Genomic DNA, 23,319 nt, shown 5'->3' with positions numbered 1-23,319 from the left:
ATCTGGATTTTTCTTTCTGTAGAATCTGACCAAGTTTGGGTTTTTTTTGTTGTTGTTATTGAAATGAAGAAATTCTAGAAAACGTGGCTATTTCCCGAAATAACTTAAAAATGAAAATACTTTATAAAACTGTTTCATAGAAAACAGGAAAATGGACACAGAAATGCTCAACCATCTGTGACATAACTGTGGAGAGAAAACTGATTTTGGTGTTCCTTGTCCATCTCACACTCAGTGGAAGAGGGTCAGGAAAGGCATTCTGTGGGATGGGATTGTGGAGATAGTAGCCTGGACCTGGCCTAGGGCGTTCACTTTCCACTGAGATATTCCCTCCAATCCATCCCAGGTAGTACTTTCTTGGTCACATCCTTTTTATATAACATTGGATACAGCATCCAATATCAAAATAAGAACAAATCAAACAAAAAGAGAGCCTCTTTGATGCAGCTTTACATCCATGGTAATTTTCCAGATTTCTGGAATCCAGCAAAATTAATTTGTTACCAGTACCATGATTCTAATCCATTACCCACATTTAAGATGACCTGAGTCATTTGTTCTGTTTGATGGATTTACATGTTTATATCAACTCAGCATGTCGGATGGCATCTCCCCTCCATACTGACTCTATCACGCAAATAAGGCAGTGGCCACTTGCTGCCTTTTTGGGTAACAACAACTACCATTCATTGGGCTAAGTAATACTAACTTGACATGGAGTGATCCTTACAACAACCACTTTGTAAGGTAAGCGCTATCATTATTCACCCTTTACAGATATGAAAAGTTGTGGTTAAGGAGGTCAAGTAACTGCCTCACAGTCACAAAATTAATACGTGGTGAGTCCGCAGCCTGGGCTCCCAGCCACTATGCTATCTTGTCTCTCTATGGTGAGTCAAGGTAAATCTATTTTCAAAATATGTTACAATACATTAATCACAATAAAATTATATCTCACTGAGTCATATTGATTCTTCAAAGTTTCCTAATACACAGTCCAGGGAACTGTAATGCCACCCAAATGCAAATGCAATACCACTCAATTTAGGTTTTATATCATTACTTACAAGCTCTGGCATGGATTGAGCCATTACATTGAGCGTTATCTTCTTTAAGCCACTGTATTTAGGGGTCACTTGTTATATAAGGCAGCTTATGTCCCAACTAATGTATTATTACACTTACGATAAAACCCAAACTCCTCCTACTGGATGACAACACCTCCACAAGCTGCTCTTGCTTCCTTCTGGGATCTCACTTCACATTCCTCTTCTTCTGGCCCTCCACACTTCATTCATACTGCCCTTCTTTTTCCTTGACCACACCACACTTGCTCTGACCTTAGGGACGTTGCACTAGCTTTTTCCTCTGCTTGGAATGCTCCTCTCCCAATCCTTCCTCATCTGGATCTTCCGTCATTTAGATCTTGACTTAAAAGTTTATCTCCTCTAAGAGACCTGACTTGACCACCTAATCTAAAGTGGCCAGCTTGCTACTAGTTCATATCACCTTATTTTATTTCTCTACAAAACAGAGCACTTACCACTATCCTAATGTTTTGTTCATTTATTTATTGACTATCTCCTCCACTTCTCATGCCCATGAGAGAAGGGAGCTGATGATCTTGTTCAGTTTTTTATCCCCAGCACATAAAATAGTGCCTGTCACATAGCACATGCTCAGTAAATACTTTTTTAATGTATATGAATGAATGAATGATTTCAATTTTATTCCTTAGCACAAGGTGGTAACTAACATGCTCTCAAAAATATGTTTTGAACAAATGAATTCATCTTGTGAATTCCTAATATGGTGCCGTGCATGATGGTTAGAGAATGAGTTTAGTGTAGGGATTAATAAATCTGTTTCAAGTCTAATCTTAGCCACTCACTGGCTGTGTTAACTTAGGTCATTTATTTAACTGCTGAAAGGTTCCATTTTCTCATCTGTAAAATGGGTTTTGTGCAGAGGCATAAAAGAGATAATGTATATAAATCACTTGTCATCATGCCTAGCATATCACAAATGGTAGCAGTTGTCAGGGCCAAGACTAGGGTGATTTCAGGCACAAATTATAAGGGGTGTCAAGAAACTCAGTAATCAAGATAAATAATGTTTTAATGAAATATTTTTAAAAGTTAAAATTAATGCAAAATCCGAGATGAATGAAATATCAAAATTTGTCATAAAAACAGGATGAGTATCACTGATTTTTCCTTTTGTCTCAGGCTCCAATATGGCTTGGCAGGACACTGGCAGTTATAGTCCTTAAGCTGACAAAGTTGTTCTTAACATTTTCTCACAGAGTACCTCAATTCTTAGAAACTTACTTTAAGCTCCTAGATCTGAAAAATGCAGCAGAATCTATCCCATTTGCTTTATCTGGAATCAACTGAGTTGAGATGTCTAGCTTCTATATTTACCCACCTTTTCTCACTGCCTAATACCACAACCTCATCTGGAACTTATGCTAACGAAGGGAGAGGCCCTAACTCTTCTTGAACTTCTCTTAATATAATAAAGCAAAAAGACATTATCTCTCAGGCAATGTATCTGCATTGTGACATTTCATTAAAACATTTTCAAAAGGAGGACTTGAACTTTTGATGGAAGATGCATTTAATAAATGTTATATATTATTATCACATTCCCAATACTATTACTACTATGCTGAGAGCAGACAAAAAGCAGAGAATGACTTTCCTTAATAGCTTGTGATTTAAAAATCCAAGTCAAAAAACACCATGAATGACTATTGGTAACTGGCCAAAGAATGCTTAATCATCCAACTCTTCCAATGGTGAAAAAAAACAGAAAGGACTTAAAAATCTATTGAATGTTGAATGATCTTTGCAACATAAGAGTAAGAATGACTGACCTTTTTTGAGTGTTTCCTATCTGCTTAGTATGGAGCTACGTGCTTTCCATACATTATCTTGTTCAATTCTCTCAACAACTCAGTGAAATGCTGGATATTTTTATCCCTGTTTTACAAATGGAGGGGTTAAAGCCCAGGGGTTAAGTGACTTGCCTAACGTGACCCAGTGAATAAGTGATAGAGTATGAATTTGAACCCAGACCTATCCGGTCCTTTCCAGAACCCAGATTGAAGGTGTTTCAAACCCTGAATGAAGTAGCTTAGGATGTGATTTCCAAGGTTGATTCCATTGGCAGGACTAGCTGCCATGGTGGCCTCCTCTTCCCTTCTCACCCATGTGCCTTTCTCCAAAGTGGTAAGCAGCTGCTGTGGGACACTCTGATAGATGTCACAAAGTATGAGAGGCTTTGCCTACATGCATTCTTAAGAGAGTTATAAGTTCGTGAGAATTGAAATAAAACTCAGAAAGTGGACACAATTCTAATTGATAGCTCAGTTTATGCAGTCTGTGAGAAAGCTCTTCTAGAAATCAAATGCTAATCATTCTCTGCTCTACAGCAGACATGTGACCATCTTTGGCCACTTTTGACTTTTAAAGGAAACTGAGAAAGGACTACATTATACAAAATTAAGATCAGATGTGCCCCAACTTTTAGACAGACCACACAAATGCAGAACTTTAAAAACTGGTAAAGGAGCAACGTTTGTTTTAAGTAGCCAAAGAGCTCATCCAGCAGATGTTGTTAACATGCATTTTGGAAAACAAAAGCTAGAGAAAACTCACCACAATGCCTAGGACCATCCACCCTGGGTAGAAGGACTGACCAGGTTTAATCGATAACCAGCGAAAGGAAACGCAAACCGTCCAGCGCCTGCAACACCGCTCCTCGGATCAATAGCCTCAAGGCCACTCACTAATCATTAATCTTTAGATTAATATAGGCAAAATTATAAATTCTAAAACTGAATAAGGCCGCTTTCCTCCCATCCACATGAGTTCCATCTCTTCTTTAGAAAAGACCCAGGGAACCCTTATTTCTTCTTCACGAGGTCACAAAAACAAAGATAACAGTTCTTACCCACCGAGATCACACCGGCTCCGGCAGAGCTGCAGGTGTGGATGACTGGTTGGCACGGCCAGAATTGGCTGCAGGAGAGTTTGAATCAAGCGTTTCTGTGAAGCTTAAGCTCCTTTGCCCTCTACTGCATGCTGCTGGCATTACATGTTGCATAGATTCATTGTAGTCTTACAGGACTTTTCAAAAAATTGCAGTAAAATACACAAAACACAAAATTTTCCACTTTAACAATTTTTTAAGTGTACCGTTCAGTGGCATTAAGTACATTCACATTGCTGTGCAACCATCACCACTCTCCATCTCCAGAACTTTTTCATCATCTCATTCATTTCATTCCCCCCTCCCCTCAGCTCGTGGTAACCACTGTTCGACTCTGTCTCTATAAATTTGAGTACTCTAGGTACCTCATGTAAGTGGAATCATACAGTAATTGTCCTTTGGTAACTGGATTATTTCATGTAGCGTGGTATTTTCAAGATTCTTCCATTTTGTAGTATGTATCAATTTCCTTACATTTTAAGACTGAATAATATTCCGTTGTGTATATATATATATACACCACATTTTGTTTATCTATTGATCCATCAACGGACATTTGGGGTGTTTTCACCTTTTGGCTATTGTAAATAATGCTGCTATGAATGTGGATGTACAAATATCTGCCCAAGTCCTTGCTCTCAATTCTTTCGGGTATATACCCAGAACCCAGAACTGGAATTGCTCGGTCATACAGCAATTCTAGGTTTAATTTTTTGCAGAACTGCCATGCTGTTTACCACAGCATCTTAGACCACTTTGATGGTGCCTTACTTCAAGCTTCGGGTAGTTATCTTGCTCATCAAATTGGATGGGAGGCCAAGCGGTGCCGAGAAGGAATAGGAATGGTGGCCCCATAATTTGAGCAATCTGACTGGACGAGCACAGGAAGGGGTAAGCTAGAGGCCTTGTCTTGAAAGGTAGTGAGAAAACAAGCATGGTGTTATTTATGCAGATTGCAGAGTACAGACCAATTTTTTTAAAGCAACACTTTTCAAGGTTTTTATCATACTTAAGATTCAGGTGACACTGCTGGAGATCACTAGTGAAGATGAAAATTTCCACATGGATTTGTCCACAGGAGGAACGACAATTTAAAAGGAATGATTATAATAGTTTTACATAAATGTGAGATTGAGGAGGGAGTGTGTTCTTAAAACAAGAATTTTTTTTACAATGATATTGGTGTTTTTTCGTTAAAATGTAATGCATGTATTTCTACATATATTTTAGGGGAAAAGTCATAAAATGAATACTGTATCAAGAAAAACAAAAACAGTCTGTTCTACTGCCCACCTTAAACATAGAAACATGTCTACATATACACGAAAACAGGTGCTGGGTGCACACCCTTCAGGAATGTTGGAGAGGGTACTCCCAGCTTGTTGGATGAACCAAGCTCTAAAATCTCTTCCATCTCAGAAATTCTCAAACAACTCTGATCAGCACATTCACGTTCTCTATTGCCCTCTCAAGGAAAAATAACCACTTGGGGTTTTTGGTATCCAAATACATATTCTTCCCTTTCCCAGAGCCCACTGTGTTTAAATACTTTACACCGTCAGCGAATGGAGTTTTCTTTCCTTATTTTTAATTTAATTAGTGAATCATGCCAAGTTAGAAAGTAGTATTTTGTGTCATCATCATCATCATCACCATCACTGTTGTTTGCATTTACTTTCTAAGTGCAAGATATTGCCTAATCCACACCACAAACTACATAGAACATATAGGTGACTCCCACTTGAGAGGTGAGGAAACTGACTCAGAGAGAACAAGAAACTTGCCCAAGGTCATCATCCAGTAAGAGATGGAGTCAAGGTTCAAAACTGAGTCTGTCTGGCTCCAAAGCCTACAATTTTTTTTACTACTCTAGGTGCCCAAGAGTTTGTGTACCACTCCCTCTGCCTTCACCTGGAATTTCTAAAATCTTTAAATCTTTATTTGCAATGAACACTAAGAATAATATGCTCAGAACAGTATGTGCTGATAACTTTGAGATGTAACATTTTTTATTCCCTTCAAAAATCTCTCCCCTTTTTCTCCCCCCATTTCTTTCTCCTCTTTTCTCATGCTGGTATTCAAAGATACCTGCCATTCCCTCTCTCTCTCTCACATACACACACACTCACACAGTCACGCGCTCACACACGCATACGTTTCTCCCCTTATACCCTCCCGTGATTTCAGACTTCTGCCTGCCCTATTTCTGCCTTCATATACAGGTTGCAATGAACAGAGAGCTTTGGGTTACTTCAAATGGATGGAGGTTTATTTTAAAGACACTACAGAAAAATAACTACATAAAGATACTACAGGAAGTAAGGAAGCACAGTAGCACACAGCCGGGACTCAGAGACATGGAACGAAGCCTTCTCAGGACTTCCAGAGGCAGTCCTGGTGGTCAGGCCATCTTGTTAAATCCTTCAAAGTGGGTAAGGGCTCTTCTCTACTCTGTTATGACTCGGCGTCTCTTTGACTCTTCGTCTTTCTCAATCTGCTTCTCTTTCTATTCCCAACTTCTCTTTATTGCTTCCTTTGCTTCTATTTCTTCCTACAGCCCCAGTAGCATGGCTTATAGGTAGGGCAGAGGCTCATCCTGAGGGCACTTCTCCCAAAATAAGAAATCTGATTGGATCCTATCTCACCATCCAAAATGGAGCATCTCCATTGGGCAGAGGACCCATGGACCACCTGATAGTCTGCTGGCCTATGTCATGTCTTGGCTTTGATAGGGACTGTGGCCCTGATGCAGGCAGGTAGGAAAGTCACATGACCCAAGGGTGCCCACTGGGTAGAAGGAAGGGCTGGGGCTGCTTTCACCCTACAGCTGCTGTGGGCTAGCTCATAGTCTAGTATGAAGCAAGTGTTAATTGAGAAAAGCTTCTCTAACTTAATTATAAGTATCAGTAAGAGGAAATAGTGACAGAGGTTATTTTTTCTGAATTATATTTCTGAAAAACAAATAAAATTCTCACGTGGTTAGGAAATTCAAATAGTTTATCATGCATTTACTACACTTGATGAGTATAAGGAGGGGAGAAATTTTTAGTTCAACTAAATAAATCAAAATGGTCCTGATAAATAGTAGGAACCTAAGTAAAGACTGCAGAAATTTGATAAATACTTTATCATCAAGGACTGGAGCAGCACTGTCCAATAGAATAAAGAAATAATGGAAGCCACATAAGTAACTTTAAATTATCTCGTAACCATGTATAAAAAACCAAAAAGAAACAGGTGAAATTAATTTTAATAATATATTTTATTTAATCCACATATCAAAATATTCACATGCATGCAATATTAAAAAAACTACTAACGAGATACTTTACATTCTTTTTTCACATGTTGTCTTAGAAATCTTGTGTGTGTTTTACACTGAAAGCACATTTCAATTCAGACTTGCCACATTTCAAAGACTCGATAGCCACGCATGGCTAGTGGCTACCATATTGGACAAATAGAGCTAGGGCCTCAAGTCAATAAATGACCCTCCTGCAATTAGCCAAAGAACTGGAACTCTTAATTCACCCACAAAATTTTCCCTAGTGGTGCCAAATATTGCTATTTCTCATGTCCCCACCTCTCCTGATTCCAGCTTCTGCTCCCTCTCTCTACTGACCCTGATCACTCTTGTGAATAATCCTGTTGTTGAGACATCTATCAGGACCCACACAAGAAAGAAAAAATAGATATATTAGAGGTGGAATGGGGAAGAGAAGAGGGAGGGTAAACAAAGACTAAGGAAAGATTAAAGAGGAAAAGAGAGAAACTGGAAGGTTTTGGAAAGCAGAAAGGATGGTAGGTTAAAAGGAGAAAGCAAAAAGATGGGGGAAACAATGGGAATGACAAAATGGGGAAAAACAAGATGGAACGCGAGGGACGGGAAAGGAATGGAGGCAAAAAGGAGAGAAAATAAAATTTATGGGCTAAACAAAGGAGTGGAAAAAGGAAATGAGAAGGAAATGGGGAGTATCTGAATTTCTCATCAGGTGCCAGTTATTACTACAACTTTATTAATGACTTTAACATTTATCCTAGACACAGTTATAGAGAAACTCAATCATGTAATAAACATCCTGTGAGACACATCAGCATGCAGAAATCCCCTGGATTTCCTTGTTTGCATGCAAACCACATGCCATTGTTTTCAAAGAGTATGAAAAAGTTATACATTGAATCCTGCCTACTAAAATATCCTCCAATACATCCAGTGGTCTGCCGGAGCCACTTTATACCAGCTCATGAGAGTCAACTTTTAATTTCAAGAATTTTGTGAGCCAGTTGTTAAAAATTAAATTATTGATTAATTATTAGTAGTTAATTATTATTAATTATTAAAAATTAAAGTATATATACTTTCAACTAAATAAATTATGTTAAAAACAAAATAAGAGATGCTCGAACCTCATCACTTCCTAATTATTTTACTGTATAGTTACTACCATTACCCGCTTGAGGTTATTTATGTCTAATGCATCTGTATGGTGGAAATACTATACAATGTACACTACTGGTGGATCTCCTTCCAGCTCCACCTTTAGTGACGTGGTGGCATTGGTACCTTGAAATTGACGATGGTGGGAATATTTACACCATGCAATTGGCAATCACTATAAATCAAGACTTTACTGTTTTGACAATTTTCTAGACTTATGAAAGTAATGGAGAAAATGTTCATTATTTGTCATAGAACTTTTTTTTTCAGAGAGTCTATTGTTAAACCTTTACCAGCACACCACTACATCTGGTGTCATTTATATCTATTTTTAAAGAATGAAATCATTTCTCTAATTCAATGACTTACTTTTTCAAAGAGTTATCTCTTAATTTTGGTTAAATCGTTGTTCAGTGTTTACATTATTGTGGCCTTTGTAAATGTTGGGGCACCACTAAAAACTATGTTATATATTATGATTACACTCCATGATTACACTTCTCAGTTTTCTTCTAGTTAATACTTGCCTTGCATTTCATTTTGTTAGTTTTCTATGTATCTGTGACAATTTTCCCCACATTCTCAAATCTCTGTCAAGTCAAATTTTTTAAATGGTCCGGTCTATCAAATAAACTGTCGCCTCCTCCTAATGACCAGTCATCCTGTCCCAGTATGGACTGAACGCTCTACAGGACTGCTGCAGAGTTGACATCCTCTGCCTTTAAGTTGCTGCCATCCTGGAAAGTCCTTGCTCCTCTTTCCTGGATTATAGCTCGCCTGTTTCCTGGAATGCATAGCATTTTCTTTCTTGGTTTGCACCTGTTGCAGTGGAACACGTCCTCCAGTAGTTTCCTAAGAAAGAGTGCTTTCATGGTTAATTTGGAGTGGGAGTTTAAATGTCCTGTCTCATATTTGATTGATTGAAGATATTGCTCTATTATTTTCTAGAATTGTATTTCTAGCATTGTATTGAGAAGTGCGTGCCATTTTGATCTCTTGCTCCTTGTATCTGCTTTTCTCTCTCTCTTTCTGGAAGCTTTTAGGATCATTGTCCTTGGTATTCTAAAATTTCAAGAGAAGGTGCCTTGTACCATTCATTTTTCTGGGCAGTTAAGAGATTCGTGTACTTCAGTGGAATTACTTTGTTTTATTTCTTTGATAATGTCTTCCCCTCCTTTTTTGTTTCTGGAACACCTATAAGATGGATGTGGACTTCCCAAATTTAGGCTATTTCTTACTTTTTCTCTTGCTTTGGCAATTAATCTTTTTGTTCTAATCCTTTAGAAATTCCCTTAGGATATTTTCCAATGCTTCAATTTCTTTGGGGGAAGAAGCTGTCATATTTAAATTCTAAGAAGTACCTCTATCTTCCAGTTGTCTTGTAAGAGAGCGAAACGTCCTCGTAGGCCTGCTTGTGACTGGATCATCAACATGCAGCACTCCTGTCCCCCGACTCTCAAAGGCATGGTGCCTGGGACATTGTTGATTAACTTTGATAACGGATTTTTATTAAGGGTTGTCTTCTACTTGTGTGGGTGTTAACTTGCAGTGAATAAGTGACTGTGTCCTAGTATGAGGATGAAGTCCATCGGAGAGGTCTGGAACAGCCAAGGAAGGCAGTGACTAGCTGCTTCAAAGTGTTGGGGAGCCATGGGAAGAAATAGTTCAGAAAGAGAGACCCTGAGAAGCAGCCAGGAAATTCAGCACGCCTCTGAAATCCTCAGAAGGGACTGCTTTCCCAGAACCAGGCGAGTTGGAGACTTGAATTGTTTTACCTGAAAATAAAAGGAAGTGATAACCCCAAACCTAGAAACTCTGGTGACACTCAGGTTGCATTAGTGAAGTCGAAGCTTTTCATGTGTTTGTTTTCTAACTGGATCCTGTTTTGAGCTGTCCATGCTCATTGCCAATATATCGATTGGGATCCTAGTACTTTTCTATTTACTCTATTAGTTATTTATATAAAAAAGGAAAAGAGAACTTTGTGATATTTGCTACCAGATTACTTTCCAATTTCTTGTTTCCCCATTTGTCATTTTTAGTTGTTTTTATTGCTTTGACTATTCATTTGCTTGTTTGTTTCCAGTTTTTATGTTGTCAAATTCTGTCTCTTTTCTCATTTTATTTAATCTTAGGAAGCCCAGGACAATCCAGGCTGAACATGATCAGCAGCTCAGCTCCAGTTCCACATCTGGTGGCTTGAGATAATGGAAATAATAATAATAACAATCATAATGACATCATCTTAATAGCTAACATTTATTGAACTTTCATTTGGGGCCAGACACTGTTCTATGCGCATTGCATATATGAACTCATTTAATGCTCCTAACAACAGTATGAGATAGGTGTTATTATTCTTCTCATTTTATATCCAGTGTAAATAAAACAGAGAGGAATTACAGAACCACTCAGAGTCACTAGAAGGAGGTGGAAGAGGCAGAATTCAGGCTGGGGTGGTCTGTCTCTGGAATGCTCCTCCTGCCCACTGTGCACTGCCAGCTCTGGAGTGAAAAGCCAGACCCTGGATATCCACACATTATACCACTGATTTCTCATAACAACCATATGAGAGAGGCACCATTACTATGCCCATTTTACAGACGAAAAAAAGGAGGCTGGAAGAGGTTAAGGAATTCATCCAAGGGCATAGAGCTACAGAGAAATTGAACCAGGATTTAATTCCAGAATGCTTGTGGGCAGAACCCACCTTTATAATCTTTATTCTCTGCTACTTCCAGTTCCGACAGTGACCTAGTTTGATCCCCTAAACCCCATTTCCTTTTTTTTTATTGGTTGCAAATTTTTCAAGCACAGAAAAGTATAAAAGCAAAAGCAAGCACCAACCGCAGCAAGCAGTGATAAATGTTTTTGTTTATTTTCATCCAGACTTTTTTTCTGTGCATATTTTTGACATATTGAAACTATACCGTGCATATAATTTTGTATCCTATGTGTTTCATTTATATTGTAACATAAGCATTCTCTTATGTTAAAAAACTTCCTATACATTATATTTTAAATTGTGGTAAAAAACATAACACGAAATTTACCATCTTAACCCTAAACACTGTCTTTTAATGGTTGTAAAATATGTCACTAAATGAGCACAGCACATTTCTCCATTGTTGGAAGTGTGGAGTGTTCCAAATTTTTCACTGTTAACAATGGCCCTGCAGTTAACGTACTTGTGAAGAAATATTTGTCCAGATTTCAACATATTTCCTTAGGATAGATTTTGAGAAGTGGAATTACTAGACCAAAGAACATGAATATTTTAAAGCTCTTCATATAGATTACCAAATTACTTTACCCTCCTGATATCACTATATAAAATGCCCATTCCACTGCAGTCTTGTTAGTATAACAGGCTGATAAAAATGGAACTATTTTAATATCAATTTGGCTGAGGCCCCTGGAGTGTGGTATGATATCAGATAACTGGCTTTGCAAGCCTTTGCTGACTTCTAGCCAATAAAATGGGTCGGAGAGTCTGAGAGGAGTTAAAGATTGGAAGATGACTTTGAAGAGAGCTTTTGGTGTGTTATGAGTTCTGTTTACCCTGAAGAAGGATGGATGGGGTGTGCCCCCTTATTCCTCAATTCAGGAGAATGGGCCTCTACAGAACCACTTGGAAAGCTTGCCGCGTGAATTCTGTACTTTGGGGGACATATTGCAACTAGTCTTTAATTCATACCTGGAGATCTGAAGGTCTTGGCTAGCTACTCTAAGGGTACATTTTATAAATAGTGAAATTTAGGCTTACAAAGTTGAAGTAAATTGTCCAAGGTCATTCACAAATAAGTGATGGAACTAGAGTTGAAACCCAGACGTTTCAAACTGAGCTTGTATATTTACCCATTATACAATATTTCTTCTCATTTACCTATGAAATCTTTCTTATTTTCATTACGTCACTTCTTATTTGTCCATATTTTGACCTGAATTCTTCATCTCCTCACTGGGAATTCTTCGGCAGGAAACTCCACCAATGCAATTTCTGCCTCCTAGCAGCCTCCTTAAAACCACTTATGAGAGCAGATATTTATATATAGGATTCATCTAACTTCTCTTCTCAAAACCTAGAGTTTGTTAGATAAACTTTAACTGACTTTATGCCTCCCTTTAGGGATTTTTGTTTTAGACCTGCTAGATGTAATAGATTGAATTGTGACCCCCCAAGATTTATTTGTTGAAGTCCTAAACCCCAATGCCTCAGAATGTGACCTTATTTGGAAATAGAGTCATTGTAGATGTTGTTAGTTAAGATGAGGTCATTAGGATGGCCCCTAATCCAATACTATTGGTGTTCTTATAAAAAAGGGAAATTTGGATACAGATAGGCATAGAGGGAAGACAATATGAAGAGACACAGGGAGAAGATAGCCATCTACAAGCCAAGGAGAGAGGCCTTGAACAGATCCTTTCTTCCTACCCCTCAATAGAACCCAACTCTACCAACACCTTGATATTGGATTTCTAGCCTCCAGAACTGAGGGCCAAGAGCTTCCATTGTTTAGGCCACACAGATTGCAGTACTTTGTTACATCAGCCCTAGTAAGCTAACACGCAACAGTGCTGAGCAACTGAAACTTGTTATGAAATCTTGAAGTTCATTACAGGAAGTTTAATCATCACAGAGAAAACTGGAAAATCCAGTTCTAACAACTGTTGCAACTTCTATTGCAGAACAAGAGCTTTCATACACTCTTAGTAAATATTCATGGTTTGAATTTACTTCCCACTATTATGCTTCATAGAAATTTAAATGATAACTTTCCTATATCCCTAAGTTTTAACTCCATAGCTGGACTTTCAAGACCCTTGACAATATGATCTTAATCTAACTTTCCATGCTTGTACTTCACTGTCGTTTTTCATAAAACTCATGGGTCCTATCAAACTGGGACACCAGTCCCAGAATAGGACTGGGTATTTCTGTCCTTGTTTTCTTCATCTATTTAGAATGGCCTTTTCATTATTCATCATCACACATTGCAAAATCCCAAGTCAAAAAGTCTTCCTTCAAAGCCCAATGGAAAAAACATCACTTCTGTGAAGATTCTTTTCACTCAATCTAAATGTTCTCTGAACTTCCGTTGTATATTTTTGTTTCATTGATTTTTATTTTAGCTAGCTGGATACATGTAATGTCCCCTGATTGACTATAAATTCCTTAGGGCAAGAAACCACTAGTTTATGAACTAATGGGTATAAAGGGTTCCTCCTCCCAAAACTGGAGACTGAGACAAGAACTTTGTGTTCAGGTCATTTGTATGAAGAAATAATCTCAGGGCTCAAGAGTGAGAGGACTGAGAAGAAGGAAACAAGGAAGAAGGGAAAGTCAATCCAAGAGTGCGTTATTGAGCTGGTTCCTCCTGTGGGTAAGCGAGGCTTAATCCCATTGGAGATTCTGAGAAATGGTGTAGACTATGCCTCTTTTTTGTGTCTGTAGACTTTTCTTTTTAATTGACATATAACTGACATATAAAATTATGTTAGTTTTAGAGGTACAACATAGTGATTCGATATTTGTGTATACAAATGATCACCACAATAAGTCTAGTTAACATCCATCCCTAGACTATGCCTCATTTTTTTACCCAAGAATAAAAGAGAGGAATATTTATCTAATATCTCCCATCTCCTAAATGGTCAAGGATCTCCTCAGAGGTATCTCTGGCACTTCTAGTTTTGTGCATATCCCAGAATGGTTGAATAGGCGTCTACAAACATCTTGTGCAGTGGCATTAGTGAAGCTATGGGACATAAAGTGAGAGATACATGGTGCAGTTATAACAAGGTGCTGTTAGGCTACACCTGCCCAGAGCTGGCTGCCAGAGTAAAAGGGTAGACAGAGAAAATGTTTGATGAGTACGAAAAATATCTGCTATAATAAAGCTGGGGAACAAATATCTACTACAGCATATCCCTTGCACTGCTCCAATCTGCTCATGCCCTATTTTAATAGTTCCCCAGAGACAGGGATGCTATTCATAGAGGCAGTACACATCAACTATATTCCTCCTTCTGATCAAAAGAGCAAAGGTTCTTGTGCACGCCAGTTCAGACAACTAGAATTTCAGCAAGATCTCCAGTCACAGAAAACCAGATTCAGAATTTCCATTTGGCCTGAGATGTAACACTCTTGGTTTGGGTTTCTCCAGATACAGACCCTGAGACAAGTATTCAACTGCAAGTAGTTTATTTCAGAGATGATCCCAGGAAACATCCCTGAAGGAAGAGGATATGAGATAAGAATAGAAAGGAAACCAATAAAGAATACCTTATCAAGCCATTTCTACTATGGAGAATCAGAATTCTAAGCTACTGGGTAACTCCAAAAGAGTTTAAAGTACACCCCAGATTTATCCCAAAAAGGGCTAAGAAAGTTGGAGTATTTATCCCCCAATTGACTTTCTGACATTGGTTGAGGGCTGGTTCCAAGGACAACTTCCAGCACTTCTGAATTGCCCTTTGTGGGCATTTCATGCAGAGGCAATGCTGAGTAGAAAGGAGGAGGGCACCCACAGCTACATTAATCTGCTGAAGAAACCCAGCAACAGGTGTAAAAGGCATGGAGTTTTCTAACATCGACCCTGGCACACAGGAATATATATCGCTGAAGTTGTTTGAACAGGTGCTTCTCTTAATTACATGATAAATTCAATGAATTCAGTCCTATCAAAGAAACAGGTGAATTCCTCATATGTTAGAAATTGGCTGGGGCCGGCCCGGTGGCCGAGTGGTTAAGTTCGCGCGCTCCACTGCGGCGGCCCAGGCTTTCGCTGGTTCGGATCCTGGGCATGGACATGGCACCACTCATCAGGCCATGTTGAGGCGGCGTCCCACATGCCACAACTAGAAGGACCTGCAACTAAGATATACAACTATGTACCAGGGGGATTTGGGGAGATAAAGCAGAAAAAGAAAAAGATTGGCAACAGTTGTTAGCTCAGGTGTCAATCTTTAAGAAAAAAAACAAATAGACCAACTGTTTAAATCAAGATTATATCACTTCATTAATTTTTATTACCACATATAAATGGTGAACGGGGGCCTGAAAGTATACATGTTATCTACATCATAAATCCAAAATCGTGTTTAGATTCAGGTCAATGCAAAATAAGGTCATTGTTGGAACTTCCAAAAGCAGCAACAGTGAAAAGAATACTTTTAGATCTACATGTGATCTATTTATTTTGATTACTCCATCAACTTAATATTAATGGCTGCTCTTAGGTTAGCCCAAAAAAGTCCATGTTTGCTCTTCTCCTTGGGCCATTCCAAATAAGTCCTCTTTGCCATGAGAATTTTCAGCTTGTGATAGCTACTGGGAATGGAATATTGTGGAATGGGTTCCAGCAAGATCAGGATTAAGTTATTAAAAGCTTCATGAAAGAGATTGTGGTGGGCAAAGTAGAGCTCATAATGGCACCACTCACTCTGAACAAAGTTGGGAGACAAAACAAAGATGGACTTGTAACTTTTCTCAATGCAGTTTATGATATTTTCCACAATGCTCTTGCCAGCAATAAAGTTTCTCTCATGGAGACAAATCTGTATATCCTCCTTTTCTAAGTTTGGTAGTAATTCATTCTTCACCCAGGCAGAATCGTGCCCACTATATGAAATAAAAGCATGGAACTGGAGAGTTCTTTGGAGTTCTTCTAAGGGTATGTTCCTAGCCCTGCGCCGGGTCTGCGTCCACTGACACACCATCCTGAGATACCAGGGCAGATCCAGGTAGATACAGAGGATGCTCACAGTAACAGCCAACACCAGCACAGGGACCACAATGGTGACAACAAGCAGAGCTGTGTTGCAGGATAATTGAGACAGATGAAAGTCCTTTAGTGGGGTTCCCTTATAGCTTTCTGGATACTCACACTTATAAGAATCAGGCCAACCCTCTACCACATCACTTGATACTTGGCCTATACTTTGGATAAATTCTCTTAGCTCACACGTACATTGGAATGGATTGTTCCCTGCTTTTATTGACCTAATCTTCTGGCAGCTCTGGAAGAAGTCAACTGATGGGTTGGAAATTGAATTATGGTCAATGATCAGTGTAGAAAGGCTGTTAAAGGCACCACATCCAGGAAGGTTGGTTAAAGAATTGAGAGCAACATTGAGTTTTTGCAAAGATTCTAGTTTCATGATTTGTTTAGGGATGCTCCTTATTCTGTTATTGTGAAGATCAAGTACCTTGATCCTGGGAGGTAAACATCTGAAAACAGAGTCAGTAAGTATATTTGAAGACATATTTAAACTTAATAAACTTCTAGTCCAAGAGCAATTTCCTTCATTTTCATCATACCTTAAAAAATTCTGGCTAATATCCAATTGATGTAGAGACTTCATCTCCTTGGTCATATGAGCTATATTTGTCAGTTCTTTTAATTGATTTATTTGTAAACTAAATGTCTCCAGCTTAGTCAATGTTCCACAATCTCTAAAAATCGTGTCTGTTAAGAGATTATTGGAAAAATCCAAATGCAGAAATGGGCTAATTTGAGATGGGCAAAGCATGTGGATCATGTGTGTACCAGATACTGTGAAATTTTGGATGGTCATATTTGAAAAGATTTTGTAGATAGAACTTTGTGGAAAACTGAACACATCACTGACAACTTGGTATATAGACAAGGCCTTCAGTGAAGTGTTAGAATAATCAAAATCTCTGAAGCCAAGGTGACCTTGTAGTTTCACATTTTTAATCGAGAAATTTTCTACACTTGTATGCCAAACCAACTGGAGGATCATAATAAAAGAATCCCAAGCTGTTTCAATGTTGTTTAAAGTAAGACTTGATAACCTTGGATTCTTTTGAAGTTTTGACAGAACATTTAGGAAATAAGAACATCGGTTATCATCCAGCACACATTTGATATTAGACAGTTCCAGATTTACTGCAGTGCTGAGGGACACATCCAAAATGAAATGGAATTCCTTTCTTGTCGGGAAAACAATGTGCAGACTCTCTGTGTTAAGGTGTCGAAGGCTCTCAGAGTCTTCTTTTTCCCCATAAGGGTCTCCTAAGACCAGTAAAACCTTACTGATATGCAAATGAGCAATTGGCAGCACACTAGATTTTTGTAACTGTGTGGCACTCAACCCCAGAAATTCTAGTTGAGACATGTTGCCAAACTCTTTGCATATGGGCAGGGCATCAAATGCATTAAATGAGAGGTCTAAGTGCTTGAGGTTCACAGTAGGGTGGCAAGAAATCTTCCCCAACTTGTTGTGGGACAAATCCAAGTATTCCAATTCCAGGTTGAATTTGAAAACACTGATATCAAGATACTGGATTTTATTATGAGAAATTATCAAAATCCTCAGCTTTGATAGTAATTGGATGTCAGAAGTCCGAAGCTCAGATATATAGTTTTGTGATATATCTAAGATTGTTGTTTTCAGAGATAGATCTTTGGGAACATGGGTGAGACCTGCTTTAGATCTGTCAACAAAAAATTCCCTTTCATCAGATGATTGGATTCCAATCTCAAGTATTAACACAAAGATGATGGCAAAGTGGAAGATGCCAGAATTAGTTTTAGTCATTTTCTAACACTAGAGATTCCTAAGGGTAGTTGCTATTCTTCAGAGTATTCTGATACGCAGATCCTAAAAAAAAACCAAACAAACATGAAATGATTGTATTAAATTAGGCATGGCTGACATTAAACATTTTTTACTGAAGACTCATAAAATGAAAGCAACTTTCTTTGGAGTCATACAACCTGAAGCCAGGGAAATATACATATTGATAAACAATTATACTACCTCTAATCAAATAACTTTTAATATGGATAGTGTAATGGATTGAATGGGAACCCTACCCAAAAGATGTATCCACCTCCTAACCTTGTCTTAATCTCCAGAAATTGTGAATATTATCTAATTTGGAAAAAGAGTCTTTGTAGAGATAAGTAAGTTAAGGATCTTGAGATGAGAACATCCTGGATTATCCAGGTGTTCTCTAAATCCAATGACAAGTGTCCTTATAAGAGAAAGGCAGAGGGAGATTTGATGGAGACATCAGAGATAGGAAGGGGTAGGCTGTATGAAGATGGAGGCGGAGATTGGAGTGATACAGCCACAAGGCAAGGAATGCCAATAGCCCGATAGCCACCAGAAGCTGGAAGAGGCTCTAGAGAGAGTACTGCCCTGCCGACACCTTAATTTTGGACTTCTGGCCTCCAGAACTATGAGAGAATAAATTTCTATTGTTTTTTTTTTTTTTTTCTTCTGAGGAAGATTAGTCCTGAGCTAACATCTGTGCCCATCTTCCTCCATTTTATATGTGGGACACCTGCCACAGCGTGGCTTGACAAGCGGTGCATAGGTCCGCACCAGGGATCTGAAATGGCAGAGTGCATGAATTTAACCACTGCACCACCAGGCGGGCCCCAAATTTCTGTTGTTTTAAGCCACCAAGTTTATGATAATTTGTTACAGCAGCCACAGGAAACTAATCCAGATGGTTTTACACACTCATGGAAAGTCGTCTGACCCCAACCCTTCAAAGATCATTTAGAACTCAACCTAGAATTCACAGCTGATGTGCTTTTTACCTTTGACACATACCCCCACGACTTTCTTGAGAGTTCCCTTCCCACGTGGTTGAATTCAGAGTCTTCTTGCATTACCTCTTATTACCTACACATGGTTTGGTGCCTAATTTTGGTCTTACTCAAAAGGTAATTAGATCATGATTAAAGGTCTCAGAAAATCCATCCATTCATCCATTTATTTATTAAACCAGCATTTATTGATAACCTACTGGCCATGTTTTAGGGACTGGAGATAGAGCAATGAGCAAGATGAAGTCCTAATTCTCCAGTTGCTTATTATCTAGTGGGAAGGCAGAAAATAAGCAAATAAATGACTAAACGTAATTTCGTGTAGTGACAAGTGCTATATAGAAAAAAAAAGCAGGGTAAATGAATCAAGAATAGTGGTAGTTATGTAACAGTGGTTGGGGGTGGCTTTTTTAGATTGGTTAGTCAGAGAGGCCATTTCTGAGAAGATGGCATTGGAGTGGAAACCAGAATGAAGTAAATGAGCAATCTATGGGAAGATCTGGGGGAAAGCGTTCCTGGAAAAGGAAGAGTCAGATGCAAAAAGAGATGGGATTGAGGTTAGCTTGTCTGAGGCACAATTAGGAGGTCAGTGTCAGCAGGGAGTGAGCAAGGACGAGAGGAGTTAGGGCCAAGATCATACAGGGTGTAAGTCATTGCAAGGATTTGGGATTCTATTCTGAGAGTGATAAGGGGACAGTGAGCACGGGAAGGTTCTGCGGGTGGGAGCAGTTTACTCTTCTCTCTTATTCAAAAAACTCTTTTCATTCATTCTTCCTATAAGTATTTATTCCCTATACATTGTAGGCATTGTTCTAGGTTATGCTCATTGCACTAGTTACCATCACACTATGGCTCAGATACTATTTTGTTAGCACCATTCCAAGGGTGGATGAGACCAAAAGGAGTTGTGTTGGTATGAACCCTAGAGAGTGATACATCCCCTCCCCACCAGAGACCCTTTCAGCTGGGGCTACGTGGCTACACAGATCTTTCAAGGAACTGATTCAAAATCCCCCAGAGCTGCATTAGACAAACAACCCATCAGTAATGGCAAAGAGTCAAATTATTCTTCACATATTGCCTCACATCTCTCAATGGGTACAGAAGAAGCTAAATAAACCAAGTCCCAGAAATAACCCTGGGTTGCAAAAGTTCCCCAAGTTGGATATGCAAACTCATCTGGTTTTTGCATTTCCAAGCATTGCTTGGACTTACGCTTTTGTAGAGATGCCCACTGATGCTTTGGTTATCCTTATTTCTTTGAACCCAGAAAAGGACCCAGTATACCTCCTCCATCACCGCTCGGAAAGACTCTACAAGAAAGGGGACACATATTAAAATACATGTTAAAAGTATAGTGGCATTTTTATGGCATTGATTATATTTGGCTGAAAGACCCAGAAATTTCCCAATTCTTCTTCTCCAGCTTCCTGAAAGAGCTACTTCCACAAGAGACACAATTAAATGAGAATAAATACCCAGTTACTTGGGTATTTGTACCCAAGTACAAATACTTGGTGCCATTGCCTAGCATCTCAAAACACTGCCAGTGCCTAATATTTCAAAACAGAACTATCTGGTAAAAGCTAGGTCGAAGTAGAAGTGGTTTGGGTTTGAGGCTCCAGTGGGCTTCCCTACTTATTGCTAAGGCTGAATCCAAGTCTGGGGATCTTTCTACTTTCTGGCCAACTCCTGAGTTCAAGACGGCAGTGATCAGCGTAGTCAGGCACAGTATACAGAGAGTGACCAGAGAGTCAAGGGGCGGAGACAGGACCCCATGCATGGATGTGAATGCTTCATGCATGGTGAACCCACCACAAGCAAGACAAAGTTGTCCTTGTTTTCTTAACAACAGCAACCACCTCAAAAGATTTAAATTTATAAAACTGCCCATCCCAAACGTTTAATGAAAGCACGGCTTCAGTTTTATATCTAGCTAAATTAATTGACTCAAATATCTTCTATTTACCCAAGCTCCATTTTGCCTTTTCATTTGTAGTCATTAATTTGAAGCACTCAGTTTATGATACTGTCTTCGTTTCTGTGATTAAGAAGTCAAAGTATTGGGGCTAGCCCCGTGGCCGAGTGGTTGAGTTCGCACGCTCTGCTTTGGGCTTTGGTGGCCCACGGTTTCGCGGATTCGGATCCTGGGTGTGGACATGGCACCACTCATCAGGCCATGCTGAGGTGGTGTCCCACATGCCACAACCAGAGGCACTCACAACTAGAATATACAACTATGTACTGGGGGCGCTTTGGGGAGAAGAAGAAAAGAAAAAAAGATTGGTAACAGATGTTAGCACAGGTGCCAATCTTTAAATAAAAAACAAAACAAAAAAGAAGCCAAAGTATTGTATGCACGAGGAACTGATGTTTAGGTACGTACAGGATCTTTAAATTTTACATACCAAACTTGCTAAATCAGTGAAAATCAATTTTTGATCAAAGTCCTAATGACTGAATCTCATCTATATTAGAAACTTAAAACTATTTTATTACCAAATAAAATGATTATTTGCTAAGTTGATTAGTAAAGGGTGCTTTAATTTGAAAGTATAAAAATATCTCTAGGTGCCTTTATGTCCATTTTCACGATTCTGTTAGGTTTAGCCTCACATTATATGGTACAATGCATTTGAATTAATTTGTTTGGAGCCTTTGGCGGCATCAAATCAGGACCCTGACTTCTCTTAAGGAATAATACCCATACAATCAACGTGCCCCACAAATTCAGTCCTGCGAATAGTAATTGAGCGTCTTCTCTGCACCAGGCCAACTAGCTATGAACCACAGAACAAAAGGATGAAAACCAGGTCAAGAGCTTTTCTGCTTTGTTTCCTATGTGGTTTTGTGAACTTTTGCCTTTTGTCATAAAGACACACTCACTTTCAACTCTTTTGATCAAATTGGGTGTAGCCTGGGAAACATTCTCAAAACCTACAATTCCACCTGACCAGTAGCACCCCAGAACAGTTTCAGCGGTCTGAGAAAACAGAAAAGAATAGCTCACGGGAACAGCCTCCAAAAAACAGTAAAATAAACCTGCCCATAAAAACAGAGGAAATGAACATCATCACTGCCTCCAGCAGTAATCTACCTACATCTCATGTCCCTCAGCATTCTCACTGGGAAGAGGTGGATGGAGAAGGGTGGGAGGAGGGGCAATACTCCCCGAAATTAACAACTAGTTGCTCTGTAAGAAAACCAAGAGACGTTTGTGACCTGATTCATCTCCCAACTCAAACATATCTCTTGAAAGCAAATCATGCATGAGATGAGGTGCCATTCAAGAAAAAAGTCCCCCTCGCCAAAAAAAAACCCGTTTTCTCTGATTTAGGACAGGGATCTGATAAACAAATGCTAGTTCAAACCACAGTAAGTACATCTCAGAAATAAGGAACTTAGAAAAACATCCAGCACTTAGTCTTAGAAACTTTTGAGATTTTTGTGTCCCAAAACTAGTTATATCATTATTTCCTTCTATAGAATTAAAAAAGATGCCGCTTACCAAGACAACCTGCCCGTCTGTCTCATTGGCAGTCTGTAGGAAATTCAAGTACTTCCTCAAACATTTATTTCACTGGTAAACACGTTTAATGTTAGGGCGGGAGGGCGGGGAGTGGGGGGAGCAGTTTTATGCCATCTACCGAATCCCAGTGAAATTACATTACACAGGAGGTGGAAACCTGCTTTCTCCTTTCATGTGTCGAATGGGGCCTGTGGGTTAATTGATAGACCTGTATTAAAATAGAATCACATCTACACGGCTCTGTATTTCACTGCAGTTGACTTACTATTGTCTACAGTAATGCAGTGAAGGAGGTGGTGTTAATAGTCCACAGATGATTATCGGCTGAATTCAAAATGCTTATCGTTGTAACTGTGCTGGTAGAGGAGGGCATGCAGGTCTGGGCATATTTCAGATGCCTTGCTTCTTGCCTTTTGATCAGTGCACTATTAAAAGTGACTGAGATGGGCCAGCCCAGTAGCTCAGTGGTTAAGTTTGCACGTTCCGCTTCTGTGGCCCGGCGTTCACCGGCCTGGATCCGGGGTGCAGACATGGCACCGCTTGGCAAACCATGCTGTGGTAGGCGTCCCACATATAAAGTAGAGGAAGATGGGCACGGATGTTAGCTCAGGGCCAGTCTTCCTCAGCAAAAAGAGGAGGATTGGCAGCAAATGTTAGTTCAGGGCTAATTTTCCTCAAAAAAAAAAAAAAAAGAAAGTGACTGAGAGTGGAAAGATGGTCAAGATCAAACTTTTGCTAAAACTCATTCATAAAGAGGGAAGATCATT

At 39.1% G+C, this 23,319-nt stretch overlaps 1 protein-coding gene across 1 annotated transcript; it reads right to left on the bottom strand.

The window, feature by feature from the left end:
• Window positions 1–15,444: 15,444 nt before the first annotated feature.
• LOC124232971 (toll-like receptor 1) lies at window positions 15,445–22,567 on the bottom strand. The gene is made up of 3 exons (XM_046649949.1): window positions 22,532–22,567; window positions 20,239–20,336; window positions 15,445–18,064 (listed from the first exon to the last, which is right to left on the bottom strand). Exon 3 carries the CDS (start codon window positions 17,999–18,001, stop codon window positions 15,641–15,643), a length of 2,361 nt encoding a protein of 786 aa, XP_046505905.1. The 5' UTR covers window positions 18,002–18,064; window positions 20,239–20,336; window positions 22,532–22,567; the 3' UTR covers window positions 15,445–15,640.
• Between the last annotated feature and the right edge of the window lie 752 nt (window positions 22,568–23,319).

Source organism: Equus quagga, unplaced genomic scaffold, assembly GCF_021613505.1.
Source record: "Equus quagga isolate Etosha38 unplaced genomic scaffold, UCLA_HA_Equagga_1.0 146_RagTag, whole genome shotgun sequence".
NCBI lineage: Eukaryota > Metazoa > Chordata > Mammalia > Perissodactyla > Equidae > Equus > Equus quagga.
The sequence above is the reverse complement of the archived record's forward strand: the minus strand, read 5'-3'. Positions and strand labels throughout refer to the sequence as shown.

Excerpts from the sequence above, each read along its gene's own strand:
- LOC124232971 (XM_046649949.1), bottom strand. The coding sequence starts at position 18,001 with ATGACTAAAACTAATTCTGGCATCTTCCACTTTGCCATCATCTTTGTG.